This window comes from Zingiber officinale, chromosome 9B (genome assembly GCF_018446385.1).
Source record: "Zingiber officinale cultivar Zhangliang chromosome 9B, Zo_v1.1, whole genome shotgun sequence".
Lineage (NCBI taxonomy): Eukaryota > Viridiplantae > Streptophyta > Magnoliopsida > Zingiberales > Zingiberaceae > Zingiber > Zingiber officinale.
Window position 1 is genome coordinate 97,611,361 of NC_056003.1, and position 21,395 is coordinate 97,632,755.

General features: G+C 35.8%; 3 protein-coding genes across 3 annotated transcripts; 1 reads left to right on the forward strand and 2 right to left on the reverse strand.

The window, feature by feature from the left end:
• Window positions 1-7,571: 7,571 nt before the first annotated feature.
• On the forward strand, window positions 7,572-12,723 carry LOC122025023 (RHOMBOID-like protein 2). Its single transcript, XM_042583779.1, has 6 exons — window positions 7,572-8,352; window positions 9,798-9,961; window positions 10,951-11,114; window positions 11,208-11,464; window positions 11,607-11,733; window positions 12,335-12,723. The coding sequence occupies exons 1-6, from the start codon at window positions 8,018-8,020 to the stop codon at window positions 12,446-12,448; spliced, it is 1,161 nt and encodes a 386-aa protein (XP_042439713.1). The 5' UTR covers window positions 7,572-8,017; the 3' UTR covers window positions 12,449-12,723.
• Window positions 12,724-15,845: 3,122 nt separating this feature from the next.
• LOC122023207 (uncharacterized protein At2g29880-like) lies at window positions 15,846-16,867 on the reverse strand. Its single transcript, XM_042581285.1, has 2 exons — window positions 16,523-16,867; window positions 15,846-16,421 (listed from the first exon to the last, which is right to left on the reverse strand). The coding sequence occupies exons 1-2, from the start codon at window positions 16,865-16,867 to the stop codon at window positions 15,846-15,848; spliced, it is 921 nt and encodes a 306-aa protein (XP_042437219.1).
• A 165-nt stretch (window positions 16,868-17,032) lies between these two features.
• LOC122023208 (protein ALP1-like) lies at window positions 17,033-18,384 on the reverse strand. The gene is made up of 3 exons (XM_042581286.1): window positions 17,884-18,384; window positions 17,574-17,799; window positions 17,033-17,487 (listed from the first exon to the last, which is right to left on the reverse strand). The coding sequence occupies exons 1-3, from the start codon at window positions 18,382-18,384 to the stop codon at window positions 17,033-17,035; spliced, it is 1,182 nt and encodes a 393-aa protein (XP_042437220.1).
• Window positions 18,385-21,395: the final 3,011 nt, after the last annotated feature.

Sequence of the window (21,395 nt, forward strand, 5' to 3'; positions counted from 1 at the left end):
TAATGGAACACAAGCTCCACATTCCTCCAAATGTCTAATCGGTCAAGTAGAAAAAATGAGACCTTGGGATATATCAAAATAAGATCATCTAAATGAAAGTTAACAAGTTTCTAGAAGCTAGGTACATTCAAGAAATACAATTTCCAGCTTGGCTCACCAACGAAGTACTGGTGGCCAAACCTGATGATAAATGGTGAGTTTGTATTAATTTCCAGAATCTCAACAAGGTCTACCCCAAAGATTGCTACCCACTCCCATGCATTGACCAGATGGTTGATTCCATCTCTAGGAGTGAGCTGCAAGGATACCATCAAATTCCCCTCGCTCGAAAAAATTAAGAGAAGGTTAGTGTTGGTGTAGAGAGCACCATAATCAAACATATGTTTTGATATTGTCAAAGGTTTAAGTTAAATCTTGTTGTTATTTGATGAATTGATCAAGTATGCAGGATGCTCAACATGAAAATTCCTAGTAGGTCAGTTGGACCTGATACTAGGCAAGAAAAATCTTAGTAGATCATGGAAACCATGCAAGAAGTCTAGATGGGTCAAGTGGACTTAACATCTAGTAGATGGATTTGATCGGTTTGGAGGACCCGATATTGAATCAAGAGGAAGTCCTGACAAGCCGATCTGATACTGAGCAGTAAAATCCAAACAACTCTAGATGACCCTAGTTTGGCAGGTAAGCTCCTGAAGGGAGTGTAGAGAGGTCATGTCCCGGTCGTGACAAACCCTGGGTGTTGATCCAACTGAATAAACCAATGGAGGTTTCTAAGTTGAGATCTAGATAATCCATGTTGTCATAATCATGCATACTATATATATTTGTACTAATGTTGTCTTGCAGATTTATTATTATTGCATGTGTTAACTCTATGTTACAGATAAGCGAAAGTCGGGTTAACCGTGGGTTCGATTGACTGATAAATGAGATCAGTCGACTAATCCGACCAACATGGCACAGTACTAATTAAAGTTGGAAATACAAGTGTTATTCGTCAACTGATATATTTTATCAGTTGATCGATCTATATTTTGTAACTATAGAAGACAAGAAAGGAATTTAGGTTCCGCTAACTGATCAATAAGATCAATTGACCGATAAAAACAAGGAAAGACAGGTAGGCTGATTCAGATTATAGCAAACAGGGAAAGGCACGGGGTTCAATTGACAGATAGAGAGATTGGTAAACCGAATATATTAGTAGATCAAATAGTTTTTAGTTGATTGAATGGTGCTTATAAAAGAAGGTCTCGAGATTCAAGCTGAATGCAACCTTCACCTGTGATTCATTCTGCTTCTGTTATGATTATTCATGCAAATGTCAACACTTCTGCTCCGAGAAGCTCTCCAACAACTATGCTCAAACTCTTATTAGTGTTATTGGTATTTTTTTTTATACTTGCACATATTCTTTGGAGATAGTAGGTGATGTGTTAACCGCAAGCGCACGATTGTCGTAAAAAAAAAAATTTTTGATAAAAAGCTTAATTAAGTACTTAGCTTAAAAAAAGATTTTGATAAAAGCTTAGTTTCAAAAAATTTAATCAAAACATAGTTAAGACTTAGCTTTAAAAAGATGTTGATAAAAGCTCAGTTAAGCACTTAGATTAAAAAGGATTTTAATAAAAAGCTTAGTTAAGTATTTAGTTTTAAAAAATGATAAAAAAAACTTAGTTAAGTACTTAGCTTAAAAATGATTTTGATAAGAAGCTTAGTTAAGTACATTTTTTAAAAAAAAAAACTTGTTTTTCTAGATATAAAAATATTTAAACTTACTTTTTCAAATAAAATATTTAAGATTATTTTAAAAATAGTTAAATAGGAAAACTAAATTTCCTTTAAAAAAACTTTAACTTTTCAAAGAGCAAAAGGAAAAGTTTAACTTTGAAATTTTGAAAAAGAATACTTTAACTTTTCAAATAAAAAATTAACTTAACTTGACTCCCTTCACTCCCCCTTGATTAATGCCTTAAAATATTTTGAGGATCTTAGAGTCCAAGCATGTATAATATAAAAGAAATTATCTATTTTTCTAATTTTCCAAGGTAGTTTTTTATTTTCCTGATTTTTCATCTCACCCTTTCTAAGTTATCAAACATATAAAACTTATGAGTTTGTGTGAGATGGAGTTAAGTTAATCTTGAAGTTGAGTTTATCTATGATGATATTGAAGACTATTTTTTTTAAAAAAAAATAATTTAAGTTAAATTTGGATTTCAATTGAATTTTGAATTTCAGAATATTTAAGTTTGAATTTCAATTTTTAAAATATAAGTTTAATTAGATTTAAACATTTGATAATAATTAAAATTTTGAATATTTTAAAAATATATTGAAAATTAATTAAGTTTGAAATTATAAACTTACAATTATGATTTTAAAAATTAATTATCATTTAAAAATAATTACAATTTTGTAAATGATTTTGTAAATAATTATAATTTTGAAATTAATTATGATTTTGTAATTAATTATAATTTTAAAATTAATTATGATTTTGTAAATAAGTATGATTTTGAAATTAAGTAAGATGATTTTGAAATTAATTATGATTTTGTAAATAATATTTTGAAATTAAGATTAATTAAGATTTTTAAATTAATTAGAATTTGAAATTAAGATTTCGAAATTAATTATTAATTAAACTGACTTAGTTTAATTGAATTAATTTTTAGTTAACTTAATTGAGTTTAATTAATTTGGATTTGGTTAACTAACTTTATATTTTAAACCTAGGTCCATCTCACCCTTTTCTAGATTTTCAATCAAAGAACCTTAGTAGTTTTGTGAGATAGTTAATTTAATCTTCAATTTAAATTCCAATATAAGGATTGATCAACATTTGAGTTAGACTAAGGTTTAACAGTCAGTTAATTAAATATCTATTTTAATAATTGACTTTCATGCTGTAGCGAGACACTAGGCCTTCTTGGGTATGGGATCATCCACCACTTCTAGACAAAGTCTTTTAAAGAAATTAAATATTTAATTTCCTTTCTGAAAATCCTAGGTCTAACTAGTTAAGTGTTAATCAAGCCTAAGTTCTTATCTACCATAATCTTGATTAAGCAATTATTAGTTAATTTTAAGTTATAACTTTAAATAGTTTTCAAGTTGTGTTTTAAGTTGAAAGTTATTAATTTATGGTTTATTGATTAGTTTCATAATTAAAAGGTACTTGATTATAACTTGGTTTGTAGAGTTTAAGTTTTACCTTAAACTTGTAATCCAAATCTAGATTTTGTAATTTGGTTAAATTATTAACAATCTTTTCTAATTTATCAATTTTATCTTTTAAAATATTATTTTGTATTTCTAATTTTCTAAGAGTTAATTTCTTATTTTTATTAAACAATTTTGAGTTATTCTTATTTGAATCAACTTTATTCATTGCATTATTAGCATGCATATCTAATTTTGAAGAGAAATCTATACTAGAGCAAGCATGATTAGCTAGGGTACATACATGTGTTACAAAAATTGAATTTTCATGTAATGTAAATTTACTTACCTTGATTTCTCCCCCTAGATTCTTAGAGCTTCTTTATGGACATTGACTTTTGTAGCGACCCATTCGTTTGCACTTGGAGCATTCAGTGTGCTTCTTCCCTTTCCGAATCGATTTCTCCTTTTCCTTTGGTTGTGCCAGTCGAATCTTTTGTAGCGATCCATAAAAGTCAATGGTTCTATAGTGTCCTCTCTCCCTACACTTAAAACAAGTTATGTGAAATTTACAATTTGAATTTACAATTTTACCTTTTAGATCCATGATAGGATTCTCGCCCTTGACTGTTGTCATCTCAAATTCGGACTCAGATTCAACTATCTCTTCTTTGACCATCAGTGCTATGAAATCAGTCTGATTCGATTCTTCTAAGTCTGGTTCAGAGGTTGACTCTGGAGATTCGTACTCAGATTCGAACTCAGGTTCGACTTGGTCTTCTAGCTCTGAAGGAATCTCATGAAACTTGATTAATTTCTCCCAAAGTTCCTTAGCATTGTTGAACTTTCCAATTCGATCAAGCTCTGAATTTGTTAGTCCGCATAGGAGAGTACATATTGCTTTTGCATTTGCCTCAATTTTTCTTCTTGTTTGTGCATCCCACTTATCACAAGCGATTGGCACACCTTCTTCGGTGGGGAGTATAAATCCGATCTGGACTATGATCCATATTCACTTGGGTCTTTAGTTGGTGCTCCACCTGATCTTTCCAATATCCGAAATTCTCTGGACAAGAGTGGTAGGCATGCGGTGCTATACCTTTCTTGGTGGGCCATTAAAGAGGAATCTCAAACAAAAAAAAATAACAAATGTTCCAAGACTTGATTTTGGATTAATAGTGCGGAAGAAAAATAAAAATAGCAATTCACTAATTCCGAGAAAAAATAATAAAATAATAATAAATATTAATAAAAAAATTATTTCAAATTTTGTTAAGTGCGATATTTTGTCAATACTGACCAATGGTGAAAAGATGAAAATAAATTTTTCAAAAATAATTTTGGAGGGAAAAAAATGAAAGACGTAAGGATCGTAAAGTGCGATATCTATTTTTCTTTCAAAAAAGGAACCTCACTTACTCGATTGGTGGTTTCATCAATTTAAAGCGGTCTTGCTCTGATATTAATTGTAGGATCGTAAAGCCCTAGAGGGGGGGGTGAATAGCGCTTGTGGCTAATTCGTTCGTTTTGAGTAAATACGCAATGGAAAACAAAGATAGACAACGTAAACACCAAGAATTTACTTGGTTCGGAGCTTGTGGCGACCCCTATTCCAAGGCCCATACGTGAGAGTGCTTTCGATGAATAATTACTAATCAATCGGAAAGATTACAAATAGAGTTTTACAAGTAATTAGAAATTAAAGAATACCAACATCCTTGTATAAGAAAATCTTTAGTAGAATCGTCGTCGGAGCTTTTGGCCGTCGTAGAAGTGTTTTCTGAGCAGCTAGAAGAAGCGGAAATCGTTCGTTGTGTCGTACTCAAGCTCTTGCTTGAAGCTGCTTTTATAGGATGTTTCGGGCGCTCGGAGCTCCTCCGGGCACCTAGACCACGTGGCTCGGCCACCCAGCGAGCTCCACATCAGCTTGGCGATAACTTTTGAGTTCCGAGCGCCTGGACCGACTCCGGGCGCCTGGACCAGCTCGGGGTGCTCGGACCAGCTTTTTTCCAGCCCCTTATTTTCTACAAAATAAAGTTAGTCCAGGTAAAAATTATATATATATATATATATAATATAAAATTTGACAGTCTTTGACTGTCCGGTTCTGACTTTGAGTTTTATCGAAACTCTAGGTCGAATCGACGCCTACTGTTCCCTTTTCGGGGAACACATCGTCACCTACTCCTCTCAGGAGAAGTTACCTGTTACCAGATTGGTCCTCCAAACTGACTGGACTTTTACTCAACGCTCGAGGCTTCCGGTCTTTATGCTGGACGTTCGCTCCATGACCCATCCAGACTTCCACCTGGTTCGTGACCACCAGGATTTCAACCTAGAGTTCCCGACTCTAGGATTTTGCTCGAAGCGCTCGACCCGTCAAGACTTTCCACCTAGGGTTACCACCCCCTAGGACCTTGAGTTACCGCCCCCTAGGATTTTCCACCTGCCTAACCAGAGCTAGGACTTTTCATCACCTAGGGTTACCACCCCTTAGGACCTAAAGTTACCACCCCCTAGGGTTTTCCACCTACCTAGAATCTACTAGGACTTTTGCCTAAGCACTCTTAGGACTTTTCCTGCAAGCTCAATCAACCTTGTTAGATCACAAGACAATTTAACTTTGGACCCTTTGACAAAATCAAAGCACAGGTTTGATCGTCTGGTGCTTCTCGCACCAACACAGGCGCCTTGGAGGATTCTAGGTGCTCGGAGGTCCGGGCGCCTAGAGTTGCTCTTGGTGCTCAGACAGGTGGATAAGGCACTTGGGAGATGGGCTGAGGTGGCGCACGCCAATTTGCTGGCCTACGTCATAGTCCAGGCACCCGAACAAGTCTGGGTGCCTAGAGATGGATAAAATTCACCAGATAGAGTTTCGACGAGAGCATGTCTCATCAGCACTATGGGGGCGCGTCTGGACGAAACTAGAAAAGAAAGGTTCGACCAACACCTTAAGAACATCAATTAGAATGACTTTCTCTGTTGCACATTGCTCCGGAAACAACTCTACAATGTTAAAATGCTGCTCCGACGAACGAAAGTACGAACCTTCAAATTTGTAGTTGTCAGTATACTTTAATTTACAGTTCTTTAAATATTGTAATTCTTTACTTGTACTTATTCAAATTAATAGTGAATTACTCAACGAAAGTACTCTCAAGTGTAGGTCTTGAAGTATGAGTTACCACATGCTTTGAACCAAGTAAAAAACTTGGTTGTGTTATTCTTTATTCTTATTTCCGTTGTGCTTTCTCTTTATTCATGTTTCCGAAAAATGTGAAAAAGTTACGAGCGCTATTCACTCCCTCTAGCGCTTTCGATCTTACAGAGAGAGCTATCTAATTATCGAAGTTCTTGGAGAATAACCGAGGGGCTTGCTCATGAGGATATCGTAGATATGGGGCATTCTGATCGTACTGAGTTCTGTGAAGCATCAATGTTGCCAGGATTATTCCGTTCATGCAACAAAGATAACAATTCGATCAAAACGTGTATTCTATATTTGCTTGGATTTCTAGAGGGATCTTTTTTTTTCGCTGCGTATATATGTTATTTTTTGCAATATATCCCTACACTGTCAGGATGGGGAGGTGGAGGCGTTGGCGACAGCGATGGGAGGATGTTGCGGCGAGGGAGACGATGAGGGAGGAGGTCGCGGTGTGCATCCGAGAAAGACAGGAGGACCTCCCTCCTTTACTTTGACGAAGGGGAGCCCTAAAGGGAAAAAGGGGGGAAATTCCCCCTCTACGTGGCTCTATATCTACCCTACATCATCAAAGTATCCCGATTTTATAATCTGACTAATTTTAAAGTGTCTGATCCGATTTTATGAAAGTTTTTCATCAATAGATAAATTTAAAAACACAAATGACAATCTCTTTCATATAATTTTTTATATATATAATTTATGTATCCATTTCTTAAAATCTGATTAATTCATGAAATAATCAGTCTGATTCTATAAATATTTTTCAACTATCATTAATGTCAATTCTAAAGTGCAAGTGACCGTCTATATTAGGACCCAAACCCAACGACCCTGGACACAGACGTGGGAGGCGAACTTCTTATGATTTTAAATCCCGGATGGATAAGGAGCCTCAACGTGCTTACACCATAGCTTCTTTCGTTTATTTATGATGAGTTATTTTCTTTGATTTTATTATAATTTTCTAATAAAAGATTCGTATTTAATTAAATAAATGAAGATTATAATTGTAAACACATAATTACGCTCCACATCTCAAAGTTCATTGCAGATAAATATAATTAGAGATATAGTATATTATCACATGAGATCATCGGTCGAAATTCGACACGTACGAATATGATTTCCCCCTTGTGGCTAAATAACCCTACCTACCGCCAAATTAGTTTTTTTTTTTCTTGACCACGAGCCTGCAATATCATACGATGCATTGTACGGGAAAAAAATCAACAAAAGTTTCGGAAGATGGTAATTTTCCGTTTCCTGTATTACATGTCGAAACAAACAGAGTGCTCCGTAGCTGCGATTCCAATCGGTTGGATTTTTATATTTTATGAACGCACAGTGATGACGGCAGGTCGATCGACAATCGCAACTCTTTAAACGGCGATTGGTTTCGGGGATGATGAGTTCAACGTTTTGTGTCTGACTTTTAGGGGAGTTGGTGAGTAGCTGGTGAGCAGGTTTGGAGTCCGAATTGGTAGCTTGCAGAGAAGGGGAGTACCGATCCATCGACAACGACCTTTGACTTCGAAGAGCGCAATCGCCATTGTGACCTTCCCTCATAAAACCTAGCGACCCTAAATCAGCCATTCTTTATTCGGAATACTCGGTGGATTGGCGAAGGACGAGACCTCGGGCATGGCTCCTGAGGCCGAGGCGAAGTTGCGGTCGTGGAGGGGGAGCGACGGCTCCGACGGCCACCACTCTGTCGATGTCGGCCCCGCGGTCGCCCCTCCGCCGGCGCCTGCGCCGGCGCAGATCCCGGGCCCGCCCCAGCGGCAGCGGGACAAGAAGTGGTGGCCGTTGCTGGTGCCCGTCATCTTCGTGGCCAACGTGATCATGTTCGTCATCACCATGTACGTCAACAATTGCCCCAGGAACAGCCCCCTTAGCTCCTGCGTCCTGCGCCGCCTCGGCCGGTTCTCATTCCAGCCCCTCAGGCAGAACCCGCTCCTCGGACCTTCCACTCAAACGTGAGCCCTAATCTCTCCGTCTGTTATCAATTGCTATAACATAAAATGCCTCTCTTTTTTATTCCCTTAGGCTTTTGAACATTGTTCTAGTTTTCTCTTTGCAATGATTTTGATCTAGAAACATTTTAATTATTTAATAATAATATTATTATTATTTTGTCTAGTATACCAAAATCTTCAAATAATTTTCACCCAACTTCAATTCATCAGTTATGGTTATTGGTCTTGCAATTGAAAACCTGCTATTTGGCTTCGATGAATCTGATCTTGCATAACATGCCTACCAATTGTTATAATGTAAAAGTGCCTCAGTTCATCAATGCATCAGTCGTGATTATTGTTCTTGGAATTAAAACATCTATTTGCCTGGGACCGATCTGATCATGCATGGTCTCCCTAACCAATCAGTTTATATGGGCTGTGACATCTTCCATGTTTTCAACCTTAACGAATCTCTTTGCATTCTTATGTATTGGCTTATTCCACTACCATGCATATGCCTGAAAGAGTGTTACATTATCTGGCATTAATTAAAATATGTTAGCAGTCAAATCAAAATCTTTATAAAAGAAGAAAGAAAAGTCAATTCTTCTTTATATAATAAAAGAATAAAGTTCGAAGAGAGTCGAATCTCAAATTGAACGAGGTAAGATAAATATTGTTTCAACATAATATTGTAGTAAAGATGATTATGCTCATCCTAGGTGCCTTTCACAGTCCATCCTCGAGTTATGTGAAGGGAGATAAATCGTGGTCAATTTATAGTCGACCGCTAAGTTGGCTGGGGGTGGGAGGGTTTTTTTTCTTGAGGGTATGCACCCAGGAATTGATCTCTTATTCCATTATAACAAGTCTGCTACCCTCTAGCTAACTGGACATCCCGTGGGGACCATATGAAACACAATATTGAAGATAGTCAAAGTGGTCACGTCAACTAAAAATGATCTATAAGAATAAATCTTGTCATTTTGATACACAAAATGACAATGAAGGCAAAATCAATAATGAATCAGAAATCGTGTCATGCCAAAGTTGTCTTTTGTTCCTCTTTTCATGTGCATGCTCATTACTAACCTCTTTCTCTCTTCGATTGTGTTGATGCGATTGAAGGGCTGAGTTGAAAGCGATGGTGGAGTCAACTATGAGTTTTATATGTCAATAGCATTTGATGATAAAATTTCCTAATGCTAATTTCATTTCAATTTTTGTGGAATGCACTTAAGCCATGTTTTTATATGCTATTTTGAATGTGTTGACAAGGAAAAGGCCAAAATGCTTATGATATATTTGTCATTAACTTGGCACAAAGTTCAAGTAATAATATTCCAAATAGTATATTGCTTTAAGAAACTTCTCTGGTGTTATGCAAGATATGTCCAAGTAGACTGCATCAAATTTCATGTTAGCTAACCACAATTGATACCATCTGTCTCTTAATATTGCAGGCTCCAGAAGATGGGTGCTCTAGTAGTTGATAAAGTCGTTCATGGACATCAAGGATGGCGACTCATTACTTGTATTTGGCTACATGCTGGGGTTGTCCATCTACTTGCCAATATGTTGGGCCTTCTATTGATTGGAATTAGACTCGAACAAGAATTTGGATTTGGTAAACACAAATTCCTATATGGAAACTTCTAGTTCAGATCACAGCTCACAAGCATTCTCCACCTTAAAAAATGTTTCCCTCTGCTTATTTATCTGCTCATCTGTTATTGTTTTTATTGAGATTCTAAATTTTATTGGATGTGTATATATAATATCACATGTACACATTAATATGTTATACTTCCATGTCCACCAAGCAGGAAAAGGAATTTCAATACCAAGTGGAAGGTTGGATTAAAATAAACATCTTTGGTTCTTGCTTCTTCAGATTTGAGGAAGAATACCAATCCCTTTCTTCATAGAGAACTTCTAATATGTTGGCTCCTGATTCTACCACTTAGGATGTTTTGTTGCTCCTTCAGATTTGAGGAAGAGTACAAATCCCTTTCTTCATAGAGAACCTATTAATCTTGTCTCGTCATCCTACCACTTAGGATGTTTTTTATGTGATTAATCTGACATTTAATCATGTGTGTTTTTCAGTGCAAAAAGTGCTATATATAATGATTTTTCTTTTCCCCCTAGTCCCGAGTAAGTTTCACCTTCCACAGAAATGATTACATAATGTGATTTTAGGTATTCTTCCAATAAGGGTCATGTGCTGACTGTTTGTCATGGTTGAGGTGTGGCAAAATAGTCATGCAATTATTAGCACATAATATGTAATCTTTTTTAGCAACAACATCTTATTGCCAACTTTTAGATGTTTCCAGCGCCTTAGTATGCCTAACCGTTATAATGTTTGCCTTTGCTGAGGTCTAGCTTACAAATGTGTTTATGGCTTATTCAATTCATGTTCTAGGCTTCTTGCAGACTTGCACCATTACCATTATGCTGCCGTGGTTATAACATTTTATTTTCAACTTTTCACCATATAAAGCACTGAGTTTTAACTAATATCCATAAGCCTTTTTTGGCTCTTCTAGTGCACTGTGTTTTGATTGCTTAAGGACCTGTTTCAACCCAAACTGTTTTGGTTTCTTCTAACAGTGAGAATTGGACCACTCTATGTCATTTCTGGAATTGGTGGGAGTGTTTTATCTGCTCTATTTGTCCAATCAAATATCTCTGTTGGTGCTTCTGGTGCTCTTTTAGGGTTGCTTGGAGCGATGCTTTCAGAACTCATAACAAATTGGACAATATATGCAAATAAGGTATCATATTATATGACTATTTACAAGCTTAAGTGGATTCTGGTTGTCTGCCTCTTAATCCTTATCATCTAATTCTTCCTTAATTTATAACAGTGTTCAGCAATGACAGCGCTTATTGTGATAGTAGCAATTAACTTGGCTCTTGGAATCCTCCCCCATGTTGACAACTTTGCTCACATTGGAGGATTTGTTACTGGATTCCTTCTAGGATTTGTCCTTCTAATCCGTCCACAATATGGTTATCTAAGTCAGAAGTACACTCCTGTTGGATACAATGGCCCTGTAAAGAACAAGCATATGATCTATCAATATGTGTTATGGGTTATTGGTGCCATCTTGCTAATTGTTGGGTAGGTGTCTGACATTTTTTATCCCTGGTTCTGAATTTCTTGTTGTTTTTATACATGAATTCTTCAGCTTAACCATTGGTATTGAATGAATCATTTGACAAAACAGAATAATGTAGAATGATCCACAAATCTGCATTTTCAGGTTCACTGTAGGCCTGATATTGTTGTTCAGAGGATTCAATGGGAATGATCACTGCTCCTGGTGCCATTATTTAAGCTGCGTCCCTACCTCCAGGTGGAACTGCAGACAGGGAACTGAAACATGCGAGGTGAATGTCCAAATCATGCTCTAGTTTTTGGTTGATGATATCTTCTTGCAAGATTATGCTAGTCTCCTGCATGATTTACCCTCCACAGAGCGATAATATCTGATAGATTTTGATTGAACATTTTGCTACTTTGCTACATGATTTACTCACATTGGCAATGAATGAGTGTTGCCTTCAGGTTAATTTACAGCGTCAAATCCTCAACCCAGTATGCGAGAATAAACCTGTATTTTCTCTTTTTTTAAGAAATCTTGTGATCTCGTGATACCAAATATGGGTTTAGGAAGAATACCCCACACACACTCACACACATATATACATGAATTTGCTTTAACTAACACCACCTCACCATTACTGTATTGAAAGGAATTGGAATTTATAGAATTAACATTGCTGATATTTTAAATTTTGTAAACGGTGCTGTTTGTTTAACTCCTTTTCCTCTCAAACCTTGTGATGGAAATGAACTCAAGAGTCTTGGAAATTTGAAATTTGTGCCGTATTTATGTGTGTGTTATATGCTTGAATAGCTTGAATTTGTGCGGGTTTTTTAGGGTGAATTTTTAAGACGAATTTTGACTAATGAATGATCTTGTGGCAGGTTTCACAGCTTGGGAGCAGCATGTACAACATTACTTGCCAGGGTAGTGGGAGAAACCGTGTGTACAATACAACCCAATCGACTACTGACTTGTGTAACCAACTCTGCAGTTGAAGAGGAAACTCTAATTTTATTCTACCATATCCTTCAATTGGTGCATTCATTTCTACATAGCTGGGTCAGTGTCCGAGTTGACTATACATATGCGCTTAGGTCCACAAGAGTCCATTTCTTCTGTGTAAACCTTCCTGATTATGACAAACTAATGCATGTTCATAATTCACAGAGCAAATCTCCAAACTAAAACTACACTTGTCGTATTAGTATAAACATTTTGATGCTCGACATACAAGAGTTCGCCAGCTAAATAACTCATCATAATTAAATCATGTATGCTTCAGCTAGTATTTGAGATTAACTACCTTATCTCTCGTTACAGTTATAGATCACAGGGATTGTTGGGATTGCGTTAAAAAGTTTATATTGAAAGAATGAAATGGGATGAAAACAAATGGATTTATAGAATACAAAACTGGACATCAATTAGAACTAGATCGTTGTTATTGTTTCTTTTATTCTTCCTCTCGATTCAGATTCTGTCTGTTTGCTTAAACTTGAGAGAGCCAAGAAGAAATCTCTCTAGTAACTAAGATGTCACTGTTTGTTCTACCTCTTTTCGTTGTTTGTATTGATCTTTTGTCCATGTTATATGCTAGAAGCTCCGATATTTGACTCTATGGATTTGGTTTGCTGGATTGTTTGATGGCATGGTTTAGTTTCTTTTAAAAAATTCAGATTTGTTTTTGACTTGATCTCTGTCTGAAAATTGGAGAGATGATATGTTGGGTAGGTGACAGTGTGATTGACTAGCAGAAGACTTTGCGATGGGGAGAAAGATGATGAACTTGAACAGGAAGAGAACCCTGAGCGCCTATTTCTTCTTTGCACTCACTCAAGAGAGCAAACAGAATGTTAATGCCCAAGAAAGATGATGAACCTGAACAGGAAGAGAACTCTGAGCGCCTTTTTCTTCTCTGTACACATTCAAGAGAGCAAACATAATGTTAGTGTCTAAAAACCAGGGAAGGAGTCTCTAGCGAAGGCTCTTTGATGTTCAAGTCAGTGGAATATTCGAGTAGGCAAAATGGAGAGAAGAACAGTAGGATGCGTGCGTGTAAATGAGACTGCTGTAAAATATACGTACCTTGTCAATGGAGAGGACCCCTTTATATATCACCTTTTATAACTTCCGCAATCATGAGGTAACAGAGAATATCAGAGATTGTTGAGTAATGGAAGACATACAATCTAGGTAACAGAGAATATCAGAGATTGTTGAGTAAGGGAAGACATACAATCTTGGACGATGTACAGTAACCGTCCGAGGAATCTTTCGTTATCCATATGTGTACCTCTTTTGTCTTTTGTAACTTACACTATTAATGAGACGATTGAAGGAATATGCTATCATAAGTTATCGACTGATGGGTAGTGTAATCACCTTCGAAGAAGGTTCTGATGAATGCTCATATTATAATAGAAGAACATTCTCTGACAAATGATTGTTATTATGATATATTGTTATGATTTTCTGATCATGTTGTCTGTTGAGTGTATTTCGACCGAGTCTTTAAATCAACTGACTATATATTCGTTCTTTCTTTAAGCTGCTCTGTTATATACTAGATGACGTTTGATATCTGATCTGGAAGTAATATGAAGCTAAGTTCTCTAGGCTCGGTCAGTTTCTTGGTTAATCGATTATATATCGGGATCTTGCCTTTAAGGAATGGAGAACTAAGTCCTTAGATGTTCAATCAGTACTTTAAGTTGATCGTCTATATAAGAGAAGATTCACCTTTGAAGTGAGAACCTAAGATCTGGAAATCCAGCTGAGTTTATAACACCCTGTTTGGAAACAACTTAAGTGAAGGAATTGAATTGAATTCCATTAAGAATTGAATTCTAGCAGAAATTCAATTCAATTCCTATGTTTGGAATGGATTAGTGAATAACAGAATTGAATTGAATTCCTTAATTTGGAATCTATTTGAATTGAATTCCATTCTTATACATTTACCATTTTATCCTCATAACTAACCATTTAATAACAAAAACTCCATAAAAAATGTTAGCATACCACTCTTGTTCCAGAGCAGATGGCAGCATGCCTCCCTGCCTCCTCCGATCGCTGAGTCTAAGATTTACCAGCTTTAAGATCATGTCTGTAAGATTCGCCAGTTTTCATTGTTCCAGAGCAGAAAGCAGCATATCAGTTTTAAATTGTCAGCATAAATGACTCGAGCAAAGCTTCAAACTCTGTAAGATACTTATACTCTTATTCTTCCATTCGATTACACCATAGCAAAGCTTCAAACTATAATTTGACTTCGTACAGTAGCTTGTTAGAAACCCAGAACACCATCAAGAAGTTGACTTGCATAATTTCTAATACAGCAGAGTACAAGGTCAAACAAAGCATTCTCAACAAATAGGTTAATCCGTCAATGAGCTTATTGAAAGGCAAAGCTCAGCAAGAGCATGCACGTCAACTCCCTTAAATATAAAATTTATTTTAAATTTTATATTTGGTATAAAATAATTTTTTACCTGCTACTCTATCATTCTCTATTTAATAAATTTTTACCTGCTACTCTATCATTCACGGAATTTAAATTTTATAAATAATACTTTTTTAAATTTAGAGAAGGAAATTTATTTCTTAAATAAAATATATAAAATAAAGACAATAGATTGTACAATAAAAAAGATATATTTTACACAAAATTATGGTAGGCTGATGTTGTCATCACCACCATGCTGCAGTGTTGAAACTGCTTTCTATAATGTCGTAGCGATCCAATGTCGACCGCATCATAGTAATGTGTGGAGGAATAAACATCGCAAAGAGAATGCTTGATGTGTGTGCCGAGTACGAAGAAAAAGGCTCTTAGTTCACCTGAACTTTAAGCTTAGTCATGCCAACCTCCAGCTTTCCAACAATGACTTCATTTTGTTCGCCACGGGGCTTTGCATCTTTGATCCTAAGGCATGGATGCTGCAGACACTATGCTGCGGTTGGCTGATTTTCTGAAGCAATGTCAAGTAGGGGGCACAGGAACTCGGTAAACTTGCAGGCATCAGCCTTAGGAAACTTGTATTTCTCAACTAGTAGCTCGTCTAGTGGCGGCCAGAATTTGAGTCTTCGGGTCCTCTTGAGGTCACCATCCAATCCTTCCAAGTGTAATATTGTCTTCAATATTTTGGGAATTCATACTTCATATTGTAGAGCAAATTAGGAACAAGAACAGTGACAAATCAATTCGATTACAGAAACTAAAAGAGAAATGAAAAGGATTATATAAACAAAATTTCTCTAATTAGTCTTCCAAAGAATAATTCACCAAACCGTAGCAAACCTAACTTCTCCCCCCAAAAATATACCAAAGTACCAAGTTAAGTTGTTGTATGAACACAACAACTTTCCCACCCAAAAAATACATACGTAAAATCACCAACTTAACTTTTTAGCTAACCATTGCAAGCGTAGCTCTTCTGGGAAACAAAAAAAAACTCCAATAAGATTAGGATGTTCATTTAGCAATTCAACAGCTTCAAAAAGTTTGTCAACCTCCAAACCCAATTTAGCTACTGCTTCATATATTTCTGCAGGCTTCCAAACTTGAGTGTTTGTATTTAAAATAGCTTGTGCAATATCTTTCATTGCCGAAGACACCTCATTTAATTGGGATGAGTACTCATTTGTCATTGGTGCTTTTCTTTTTTTACCTTTCGCAACTGAAGCATTAGGTACAAAAGGATTTGATATTCCAAATTGTGATCCCGGTGTTGATGGCACACTTTCAAAATCAAAGGTAGAAAACTTATCCAAATAAACATGATTGTTTGCTTGCATCTCATCAATTTCGTCAATAGTAATATGAGTCTCCTCCCTTTCCCACCTTTGTACTTTTTCTCTAGCACTCTCATCTTGAGCTCCAGTTGCTACATCTTTCTCATATATCTCTCTGAGAATCTCCAAGTGATGAAGGGATTTTCCTTTGATATTTTTGTACCTTGGATTGGCCTAGTAACAAAAGGAAATCACAATAAGAAAGTTCGTAAACAAGCATGTGCAAGGAAGATGCTACCAACTATATTATAGGAAATGAAATAAAATACTCATACCTTTATCAGAGATTTCCACACCTCTAGAGGAGCCTCAAATGTTTTAAAAGAATCATTCCATCCTATTCCACTTTTCAACTCAATTTCTTTTGATAGCACCATTTGTTCTTTAAGAGTTTTGAGACGATTCATCACTTTGGTTTTGTTGATGTTCAAAGAAAATTTATCATTAATTTCCTCTACCACCTTCCTATATGCTTCAGCAGAAAAAGCTCTATCTTCCTTTTGACCCTTACTCTTTTGCTTCTTAAGAACTTCAAGCATCACACCATCCATTTCTGTGGTCCACTTAAAGTATGCATTACAATCATTTCCTCCCACTTCAAAAACTTTTTCAGCATCCATATCACCACCTATAATGTACTGAAATTAAAATAACACAATAATAAATTATAAAACATGAAAGTTAATCATCCATTATAATGTCACATCCAATAACAACTAATAAATCAAACCATACATCAACTCTAGTTCATGTTTGAGAGCAACAATAATACACAAAAAAAAAAATCAATGTCTAGTTATATAATCATTCCACATTTGTGCGGCAATAGAGTCTCTTAAGATTTCCCCCCTTCGTCCATCTTCTCCTCTAGCAATTGCTCCATTAGCAAGTCCATGATCAGGCTCATTATTCATGAGATCCCTATCAACTTGTGCAATAATTTCTTCATCTGGATCAAAATCCACTAAGAAGTTGTGCAAGATGCAGCATCCTAAAACAATTTCACTCACTGTCTCTACATCATATCTAGACATTTCTGCTAATATTGGAAATCTATTCTTCAAAACACCAAAAGCTCTTTCAATTGCATTGCGTAATGAGGAATGTCTTAAGTTGAATAACTCTTTTGGGTTTTCAGGCGGATGTCGAGAATATTCTTTCAAATGATATCGAGTGCTTCGATATGGAGTGAGAAATGTTGACCTCAACATATATCCAGCATCGGCCAAGTAGAACTTACCTAAAAAATAGAATTTAAAATATTTATATAAAAAAATTCAGGAGTCTTAAATAGACATGAAACACATTTATGGAAAAACTTAATACCTTGAGGGGCATTTAGATTATCTTCTCTACTTAACGCATTATCTAAAATTCTTGAATCTGAAGCGGAGCCCTCCCACCCAGGTAATATGTACGTGAATTTCAAGTCAAAAGTACAAGCTGCCAAGACATTCATTGTAGGATAGTTTTTCCTTCCTCTATACCTTGACACATCTTCTTTTGAAACCTTCACTCGGATATGTGTTCCATCTATTGCACCGATACAATTCTAAAAGTTTCAACATAAACCAGTAATCATTATCATGTGACATTACAAAAAAAAATTTAAAACAATATTTATATTTAAAAATACCTTAAAGTATGGATAGAATCTTCCTCCACTATTGAGTATTTGTGGTGAGACAGTAGAACCATTTGGTTGGACTAAAAATTGATCTTGAAGTGTTATTAAAGCTCTAAGAACTTTGTGGAAATGACGACTAATGGTCTCAGTAGATCGACGAAAGAAAAAACTTTCTGATCGAACACGTCCTTGACCACTTAAAATATGTAGAAACTTAGCAACTTGTTCCTCAACAAAACTGTATTGATTATCCCTCAGAAGTCCTCTTCCACGAAGTATTGCAACTAATCGAGTGAAAGCATCATAACTCATGCGTATTACAGAGCGTGCGTTATAATGGGCTTCTAATTGAGCCATCAATTCTCGGCGCACTTGATTTCCATTACATCGTTGTGATTGGGTAGTTGGTCTTTCAATACGAGACACATGTCGAGTCATATATTGCATGCAAGCTAAATAACCAGCATAAGCAACTATGGCTAAGATTGCATTTATATCAAATTGCCTCATATTACCTACAATGTAAGTGTCTTTCAATTTTCAAGATAATAAAGTTGTAAACAAGGCACAAAACTGTGGCTAAGACTAGTAACAATGGTGACAAAATTAAAATTATTGAAATGAGGATCTTCCTACTGTTAGTTCGAAGCAAAAAATGCCAATGACATTTCTTTATTAGTATATTCGAAAAAGGAGAGGTCAATCTAGCAAAGCAGTAATTTATCAATAGCAAAAAAATATGACCTTTTACTTGCTAGCATAAGAAAAAAACAGGAAAAAACACCAAAGTCACTTTCGTAGTTAACAAACAGCAAACCATCAGGATAGTTGCTGAGCTGTAAAAACAGGGGGGGAAAGCAACTGACAAGAATACACCTAATTTTTACAAATTCAAAATTTACACCTTAACAAGAGTGGTGGACGCTGACAAAGGTTGGGCGTAGGGAAGTTAGTATATAAAGAGTTCAACTAGTGACTAGCCATAATTCAGAACTCTCTTGAATTGCCTTTCTAGGTTTCCATGGAAGATAATCGTCCAAGAGAGCTGCAACTACTAGTGCAATCCTCAGCCTCTCTTCCTTCTGAATCGCCAACCTCCATGGTAGGATGTGATCTTACTACCCATTCTCTGCCTGACCTTAATCTATCGATGAGTGTTAGGACACCATGGACATCTGTGAAAGAGGAACCAAACAGCTATGCCAAAAAACTACAATTATTAAGGCAGCATATTGCTGAGCAGATCCGACTTGCAGCTGTTGAGAAAGCTTATATTGAGAGAACAAGGGAGCTAATAAGGAGGGAGCTGGACTTAGCAAAGAAAGAGTTTGCACGAGCCAAGGTAGTATGGGAGCAAGCAAGAGAAGAGGTGGAGAAAGCAGAGAGGCTAAAGGAGATAGCAACCAGAAGGGTCAGCTCTACTTGCTTGGAGATCACTTGCCACAATTGTCATCAACCATTCCAAGCATAGAATAACTTAGAATGTAAGCTTCAGGTTCTTGTAGTAAATGGATCATAATCATAAAATGAGCATCTCTCAACGAGAAAACTGGTATAATGCGACCAAAAAAAGGATCTTTCAAGAATTTAGGACCAGAGAATGAGCATTTAGAACGAATTAATCAGTAAAACCTAAAAAAAGGTATCGAACACAGTAACATGCTGAGGCGGCGAAGAAAAGAGATATTTTGAAAACTAAGCTAAAGAAAAGAGATGAGTACCGAAGAGTTGAGGCGGCGAAGGCTGAACAAATGGAAGAATCGACACTGCGAGCAACAGGGACGGAGAAGAGGGAGCGACAGGGGCGAAGAAGAAGAGGAAGAAGCCGATAGAAAAAAAAAAGGGTTAGGCCGATAGAAGCAGTCGGCAGATGATAAAAAAAAAAGAGGGTTTAAAAAGGGCATTTAAGTAATTATAGTTTTTCAGGGTAAATTCCTCACCAAATCAGATGGGTTTTGGTCTGATTTACTTTTGCACTATTTCATGGAATTAGAATTCAATTCTTGAGTGATTCCATATCAAAATTTTATACCAAACAATGGAATTGAATTCCAATTCCACTAAGAATTCAATTCTTAGCCTTTCCAAACAGGGTGTAAGGGAAATTGCTTTTTTGTATATACAATAGATCAGCATACTGAACTGTATAAATTTAACTAGAGTTGTTATTGACCGTATATATGAAGGATGCCTGGTCTGTGAGAGATCCCATAAGGATGACCGATAATGCGGTCAACCGATCATATGCTGAAAGGCTTGTACAAAGTGGGAAGATGGGGTCCTTTATTCTGGCCGGACTTATGACCAGTCGGGTCTATGATAAGTTAGATGCCCCTTCAACTCTGTCAAATATAGACTACTCGGATATATGATAGATGACTCAATATAAGAATGAGGCGCTAGGTTCCCTAAGTCCGACCAATTTTTAGGCCAGTCATCCTCATTATGAAAGCCTTAGCGTTGGACAAATAAGTCTCATGGAGAGTAATACTCTAGTTGCCACCTCTCCTTGACCCTAATAATTACGTCATATTAACTTTGATTACTATATCATACCTAGATCTGCCTTTAATATTTCATATCACAACTAAAAAGGTTCAAATTTTCTTTTGTTCACTTTTATATAGTTTTTCCTGGCTTCTTCGGTTAACCAGGATTAATTGGTAAGCTTCCAAAGGCATCAAATGGTAATTTCGTATAGTTTTCTAGGACGTGAATTAGCATTGATTTACCATGTTGTAGTATAGAATATTTTTTATATGTTTTCAGGACATAAATGAGCATCGAGGGACAAGATAAAATGTTTCTTTCTTAAGCTTGTTTCACAACCTTTAATTTCGTCTAGAATTTTTTTAAAAATTATTATCGAGTGTAATTTTATGATGTGATTGAGCAAACTGAAAAATGAAATTTCGTTCATTTAACGCTTGGAGGCTAATAATTAATTAATTAATTTCAAACTTAAATTATTACCTTTACATTATTTTTTTCGTTCATTATTTTTTTATGAAAGATTTTATTGAATGAATCGGTCACTTTTAGGATATCGGTTCAGAAAAATTAAATATCTGAATTAAAAAAAATCATATATTCCCAATAATTTTTTTCTCTTTTTTTATCACAAGGAATTTATTCGCATTAAAAATTACATTTATAACTTTAGTGAGGCAATAATATCGCTGGAACCCAATTACCCAAAAATACTTATATAGACTCCAATTTTTTTAATTACTTTTTTCCTAAAATAATAATTTAAATAACATATTCTGAATCCATTTTGTTATCGAAATGTTACAATTAGTAAACTATTCAATCTTCATTGTCCGAATTTATTTTCTAAATTCGATTCAATTTTACAATTCATTAGGATTTTTAAAACCTCATCTTTAACCCCAAAACTGCGCCCGACTTCCACACCTAGCTCACTGCATTTTCTAGGCTTTAAAGGACCAATAGCTCCGTTTGTCGTAGCGGTCTTCACGCTAAGAACCTCCGCAAAATCTAAAAAAAAAATAAAAAAA